At 44.6% G+C, this 7299-nt stretch overlaps 1 protein-coding gene across 2 annotated transcripts; it reads right to left on the bottom strand.

Moving 5' to 3' along the window:
* Positions 1–537: 537 nt before the first annotated feature.
* zbtb42 (zinc finger and BTB domain containing 42) lies at positions 538–6923 on the bottom strand. 2 transcript variants are annotated; one of them, XM_061968708.2, is made up of 2 exons: positions 6676–6923; positions 538–4901 (listed from the first exon to the last, which is right to left on the bottom strand). In XM_061968708.2, the coding sequence occupies exon 2, from the start codon at positions 4885–4887 to the stop codon at positions 3307–3309; it is 1581 nt and encodes a 526-aa protein (XP_061824692.1). In that variant the 5' UTR covers positions 4888–4901; positions 6676–6923; the 3' UTR covers positions 538–3306. The 2 variants fall into 2 exon arrangements, with proteins under 2 accessions (XP_061824692.1, XP_061824691.1); XM_061968707.2 differs by lacking the exon at positions 6676–6923 and adding an exon at positions 6014–6176.
* Positions 6924–7299: the final 376 nt, after the last annotated feature.

Genomic DNA, 7299 nt, shown 5'->3' with positions numbered 1-7299 from the left:
TCTGTCACTCCTAATCGCTAAATCCCATGAAATCTTATACGTCTAGTCTCTTACGTGAATGAGCTAAATAATATTATTTGATATTTTACGGTTATGTGTTAATAATTTCACACATAAGTGGCTCCTGAGTATAAGTCGCACCCCCGGCCAAACTATGAAAAAAACTGCGACTTATAGTCTGAAAATCACGGTATTCTTCATTAATGATTTCTGATATAAAACATAATTTTCAACTTAAACTAATCGACATAAGTGCTGACACAGCGGACATCTACGAGATGGCACACTTGCAGTACATTGTGGGGTTTTTACTATTAATGGACCCTGTGTTACTGCTTGATTATTTCAGATAGATAAAGATTTGTCCAAACATTAGTATAAGAGTACTAAAAATGAACTCCATTACAATTATTATATACTACTACTATATTATGTGGTATTTATACAATTGCTAAACTAAAATGTAGGTGGAAATGTTTATCTTCTAATGTGTGATGTGAACCAGCAAAATGGAAACGAATGAAATCCACACAACGACACAGAGTTGTTCCATTTAATTCTATGCATAATCTCAATAAAGACCTAAATCCAGATTGTCACATTTCCACAGCACACACGCCTCCGCACACACTCACACAAGTCAAACAATTAAAATGCACAGTACAATAAATCAAAACAAGTGAATTGCTTCCATATCTAAGCAAAGATTGTCAACTAATCTCTACGCCACTAACACTGAAGCAATTACTATAAAATATACCTTTCTTATTAAAAAAGACATTATATTAAATTCTAATGGCACTTCTACAGTTTGATTTTCATGTGACATTTAAACGTCATAACCTAATCAAAAAAATCAGATGCTGCTAGAGAAGCAGACGTAATAATAAATAGTTCTTGTGATTATACACAATTTCACAGTTGGGACCTGCAGGAGACAACATTCCAGTGTTAATGAAGTCATTTTCCGACTGAAAAGATCATACAGCATGACTTAGGCAAACGCTGCCTTTGACCAAGAGTTTTGTTTCAAAAGACAATGAGAATCTCAGCAGTTCATATTCAACAGTGAGCTCATGGAACCCAACACACACACAAACGCTGGTCCTCTATTAATCCATTTATTCACACAATGAAATGGTTAAAGAGTCCCTCCCACCCCCCTTTTAAAAAACAAAAACTTAACAAAACAGTAACCTCACACAAAGCAGCAAACAAACTTGTGATATGTTAGGAAAAGAAGCACGTTGTCGTGGAGCGAGGGACTCCTCCAGATGCAACACCTGTGTGTGTGTGTGTGTGTGTGTGTGTCGACGAAGGCACGCTCGGTGAACATCCTGGAGTTTGAAATAACCGCTCATCTTTTACTCAAAAAAAAACGTGTTAGTTTCTCTGCTTCTGTACACATTCAAGAATCAAGAGGACCTACAGCATATTCCTGCCTGTGTACGTCATGAAATAGGAACGCCACATGACTAAAGTGGTTCCACTCTGACAAACCATTGTCAAAGAAGAAGGGGTGATGAAGCACAATTTCTCCAGATGTTTATTTGCCCGTTTTATTGGCAGGATGATCATTCTTCTAATCTCTTTACAGGTGTACAATCAAACCTCAACGGCCTCTCCTCTGTGTAGAACAATGAAGCATTTATCTACTGCTTGCTGTGGGAGTTTGAAGGGGCGTGGGGTGGGTGGGGGGGTGTAGGACTTTGATGCCGCCAAACAATACACCTGTTTACAGTCTCCTTGGTTTCCCTTCGCCTAAATACATTTCTCACATTCCAATGGCTCCATTCAATACAGCAAAGCGCCAACAGAAACGTGCACCCCCCCCCCCCCCCCCCCCCCCACATCCCCAGTAGCTCGGCGAGAGATACACAATGATCCCTTGAGAACTACCTGAGACTTGTGTGTGAGACAAAGCTTGTATTGTTCCATTTCTATATGCCGAATCACTATGGCTTGTGGGTAAAAAAGAAAAGAAAAAAATGAACTATTTCCTGTGTCGAAATTAAACCCCTCGGATTCTAATTAGCAGTCTCCTCAAGCTTTGAGACGAGAAACTTCCAGAAAACACCGCAGCCTTTAATAAGGCACCTGGCGCCCTCCGCCACGCCAGACAAATAGAATATATATTTACATTAAATATACAAATTGTAATAGCAGCCTAGGCAATAGTGTTGAAACTATATGCATGCTAAAAAAACAAGTGCTTCTCTAGGTTCTGTGTGACTGATATTTCTTGATTAAAACACAATTACAGTAACTTGATTTGCACAAAGAAACAAAAACAAAGAACAGCCCCAGTGCCAGTTAGTGAGTACCAAAGTTTGAGCTTATGGGGGAAAAAAACCCTGAACCAAGGTAATAAATAAATTCAGATCAAGTCTTCTCAGGACAGATTTGACAAAAATAATCCTCCTTCATGCCCAAAGACCTTTTTTTTTAAACCACTAAAGGCGCCAACAAGTTCATCAGTAGTAACACATAACACATACAGTAAGAAGGCAAAGAAAAAGTCAGTAGCTTTTGCAGAATGCTATGGTGGTCATTACGTTATCATATTATCCCCAATGCATCCACCTAGGCCAGGAAGTAACACTCCTCTGCTAATCAATACCAACGTCATTGATAAGAGCTTAATTTACATAGTTGGGTCACATTCTTGTGAGGGCACTCGTGGATCAATTAGCATTCCGGTGCTGCCTATTACCTCCTCTGGTATGTGTGAGTGGATTTGACAAAAGGCATGGTGATAGATGGCGCTCATCAATAAGTACAATAAGAGGCACCAAGGTTACAGGACAACTTTTTCTCAAGTAGCAATTAGGCCTTTCCTTCAGTTATTTCACATTCATAATAATAAAAAAGGACAAGTAATTCTACCCAATTACGATAATTGTATTATTTTAGCCAAACAAAGAAAACAAACATACTCCAGTAGTACAACTTCATTAGTTTTGCTGCCTTGTGATTTTGACATGTTACAAATACCCCAATAAATAATATTAATTATAATAATAAAGTAGGAGTTAAAAAAAAGGACGGTTCGGCTGTGCACAAATAAAGTGGATTGTATTAACAAATGTTCGCATCTTCTATTAGGATGCTTCTAGTAAAGTCAACACACAAAGACAAACAAGTGCATCATCTACTTTGTTCAACTTCCACACTGCACTGATGCAGTTCGCCAGTCTGCATCCAACCAGCGTAGTTATTGTTTTTTTTTAAATTGCTACATCTTCATCAAGAGAAATGCCACAGGGGGTAGAATCCAGACAGCCAGAGTGTAAATAATACAGCATTTTAACTGATGGAGAGAGTTTTGACAAGGCCGCAGTGAAACTTCCTGATGTGGCGGTACAGGTCCCCGGATTGTGTGAAGCGGCGCTCGCACCACTTGCACGCGTGAGGCTTCTCTCGCGTGTGGACCACGGCGTGCCGACTCAAGTTGTGCGAGTACTGGAAGCTCTTGCCGCACTGGCCGCAGGTGTACGGCTTCTCGCCGGAGTGCGTTCGCTCGTGTCGCTTGAGCGTGTACATGCAGGAGAAGGTCTTGTTGCACTGCATGCAGGTGGGCACAGAGCCGTCGGGGGACAACTTGGAGCGGGCGCCGTCCTTCTCGCGGAAGTGCGAGCTGAGGTGCAGCTGCAGGACGTGCGGGCTGGGGAAGACTTTGCTGCAGAGCGGGCACACGCACACCTGTTGGCCCGGCGGCAAGAGCACGCCACTGGAGGTGGAGATGTCCGAGGAGGCCAAGTCGTCCTCCTCCTCCTCCTCGCTGTCCCCCAGCAGCCGACCCCTCCTCTCGTCGGCCGCCTCCCTGCCGGGGGCGCCCTCCCTCCTCCCGCAGGCATCCCCCTCTTCGTCCATCAGGTCCTCCTCCTGGGAGAGGAGGGCGGCGGTGGAGCCGTTGTTGCCTGGGAAGAGGGCAGCGAACCCTGTCACCACTGAGCTCCGGGCACTATTCCCAAAGCGCTGGCTCTCAGGGCTCATCGGCTCACTGTCCTCCTGCTCTGACAGCAAGTCGTGTTCATCTTTAACAAGTGGCTCAGTGCCCTGCTGCTGGCTGTCGAGGGCCAGCTGTCCCGAGATGTAGGAGGGCTGTAAGGGATCTCTGCTAGACAGAGGCTTGAAAGACAAATCCAGAGCGCAGTCCATGTCATCCGAAGCCCGGGACCTCTGGGACAGCGATACGGTGGAACTACTGACATCAGCTTTTGTTTTTCCAGCTGTTTGGACGCAGGGCTCGGCCTCCGCTGACACATAATTGACACCTACAAGGTCCGGGGACCTGCCAGAGTGACCGTTTGCCTTCTGCCTGTTCTGTGCCGACCTTTCACAGTCGGTGACAGGGAGGCCCGCTTCACTGTTGTCCGTGTCAAACTGTTCCGTCGGGGAGGGGGACCCGGGGAGCCCCTGAGACCGTCGCTTTCCGAGCTGCTTGTCAGCGCGCAGCTCGGCGTCCGCGGAATTGTCCCGGTCCAGACAGCTGAGTCCAAAAGCCTCGCCCATCTTCTCCTCGTCTTTATCTTTCAGCTTGCCTTTGCACACTTTGACGATGTCGTACATGTGGAGGTAACTGGCCGCGGCCAGCACATCCTCCACTGGAAGAGTGCTGAATTCCAACTTGCCCTCATACATAAATTCAAGGAGCAGACTAAAAGCCGGCGCTGTCACAATGTCACTGTTGAGATGCACAACGTCCCTTTTGTCCAGCTGGTCCCTGTAGAAGAGATGGAAGTACATACTGCAGGAGGCCAGCACGGCTCTGTGCGCCTTGAAGCGAGCCTCCCCGACCAAAACAGTGCAGTCACACAGGAAACCTTGGTGACGCTGCTGACTCAGACACTGCAGCAACTGGCGGCTATGGTCTGGGAACTCCATTCTTCCTTCATAACCTGACGAAAAACAGGAAAAACAGGATAGTGGATAAACCAAATGGGGCTATTAAGAAGGGAGCTGAAAGCTGGTGTTAGGTGAAGAAACAAATGACTAACATGTGGCAGAACACACACAAACATACAGTATAAGGTGCTACCTATACAACATACTGTACAATCTTTTTTTTTTTTTAATCAAAAAAAGGCAAAATAAAGATGAACCAGGCTTACTTTAAGTTTAAAAATTAATTTCACCCTGCAAACTTAGTTTTGAGTGAATATCAAGTTGCATTTGGCCCCAAACTTGAGAAAATGAAATTAAAACTAATCTTAAATTGTGCTATTTGTAGAAAAACATCACTTATTCACCCTGAATCAGTTTATACCAGGTCAGAGTTTAGAAGCACACAGCAAGAGTCATACCAAAGACTATAAAAAATGGGACCCATTACCTCCCTGCTTGGCACTCAGCATCAAGGGTTGGAATTGGGGGTTAAATCACCAAAATGATTCCCGGGCGCAGCCACCGCTGCTGCCCACTGCTCCCCTCACCTCCCAGGGGGTGATCAAGGGTGATGGGTCAAATGCAGAGAATAATCTCGCCACACCTAGTGTGTGTGTGACAATCATTGGTACTTTAACTTTTAACTTTAAGATTGTACCAGACTGAGTCTCCAACACGTAGCTCACCAAGGGTCAAAAAGTATTTACCCTGAGTGTTTTAACAACGTATCAACTCAGACATTAGGCCTCTATTTAAATGACAAAATAACAAATACAATTGTGGCAATGATTGAGAGGAGGTCTGCTTTGTTAATAAAGTATAGCTTATATGTTGCTCACTTCTCCTTTCTTTTTGTCAACATAATGCAACATAGTTCCAACAGTGGTGAACGTGGGAGACCCCTGTAAGAGATTCAACTTTAGGCCTGTAGGATAACTAGTAAAATTGAGTTTTTTTACTTGAGGTCTAGGTTGACTAAAAAAGGAAAACATGACCGCAAATATCCCTAAATTTGCATTAGGTTTACTCTGACGTGACAGCATCAAAAACATTCCTCAAATGTTAAGTAAAGATACATTTTACAACTTTTCCCACAGCGTTGCAAGCTGCATTCAAGAGCGCTCACCCATCATATGATCCACTGTGTTCCAGTTTCAAGTCCACTTCATGAGCTTCCGAAAATGTTAGAAAATGTGGATAGCGATGCGTTTCCAAAAACACACATACACACAAAGCGGTGTTTACAGAACAAGCAAGCGGCGCTGGAAATAATAGCAGCCGTCCAGCAGGCAAGGGGTGTAAGGTGAAAGAAGGAAGAAGAAAAAAAGAGTAAACTGCTGCTCTGTTTGCTAATTACACTGCAAGCTGTGGAGTCAGCTGCTCTGACATCACTGCAATGGAAACGCTACCTCCAGCTGTGCTCCCCTTTATGCCATATGTTACCACGGAGCTGTCCAAAAGCACACAACTTGTATTATTTTTTAAACAAAACATCCTAAAAGTATATAAGAGCTTGTGCCGACGACAGTGGTCAAAAGTCTGATGCGTCTTGTGGTGCACTTGAACGCAACGCGCAGTGAGTTTAACAGGAAAAGTGCACGTGAAGGAGCGAGGGGAAAAGGCGTGTTAAAAGTGTAATGAGATCAATTGGGCGTTTTAAAGTGTTGGATAAATTGGTGAGAATCTTTCAAAACAACTCCTAGTAAATCCTCTCAAATGAGTGGACTCTCTAACTTTCGCTTCCTCGCTCCGCTCCTGAGCGCACACAAAAAAACACATCTTACTTACATTTATTCCCGCCCTCTTCGTCGTGTGTGTGTTCGTTAGTCCACCCAAACACCTCGACGCGCTACTATCATCATGTGCGGTCAGATGTTCGATTCCTCTCGTCCGTTCTTCTGGCTTTCAGTCCGACCGAGACATTCTGCGCTCGGCGCTGCTGCTGCTGCTGTGTCAACGAGCAGGTTGATCGTGTGGACACAGATCTCGCGATAGCGCCCGGCCCACCACAAGAACGCGTGCACTACTGCGAGAACTCACACAGCGGCAGCAAGGAGCAGAGAGCGCGGGTAACATCCATGCCCCCCCCCCGCTGGAAACACCTGTCTTGTGTCCTCGCGCCATACACGGAAGTGGAGGGCGGGGCCTAAAACTCAGGCAAGGAAGTTTTGGCTTGATGTGAAGACATTATGTTTATACAATAGGTGTGGATTTATTAATATGCAACATCCTGTTTTTATATCAACCTGCATTTATATAACTAGGCACAACCACCTAAGATACCAGTGACGTGCGGTGAGGTTCATGGCTGATGAGGCACTGACTTCATCACAGTCAGATTTACAAACATATGAACCCTAAAGAGTATCTTATTCACCATTTGATTGGCAGCAGTTAACGGGTTATGTTTAA

The sequence above is a fragment of the Nerophis lumbriciformis genome, linkage group LG08 (genome assembly GCF_033978685.3).
Source record: "Nerophis lumbriciformis linkage group LG08, RoL_Nlum_v2.1, whole genome shotgun sequence".
Lineage (NCBI taxonomy): Eukaryota > Metazoa > Chordata > Actinopteri > Syngnathiformes > Syngnathidae > Nerophis > Nerophis lumbriciformis.
Note: the sequence above shows the minus strand (reverse complement) of the source record. Positions and strands in the feature narration are given on the sequence as shown.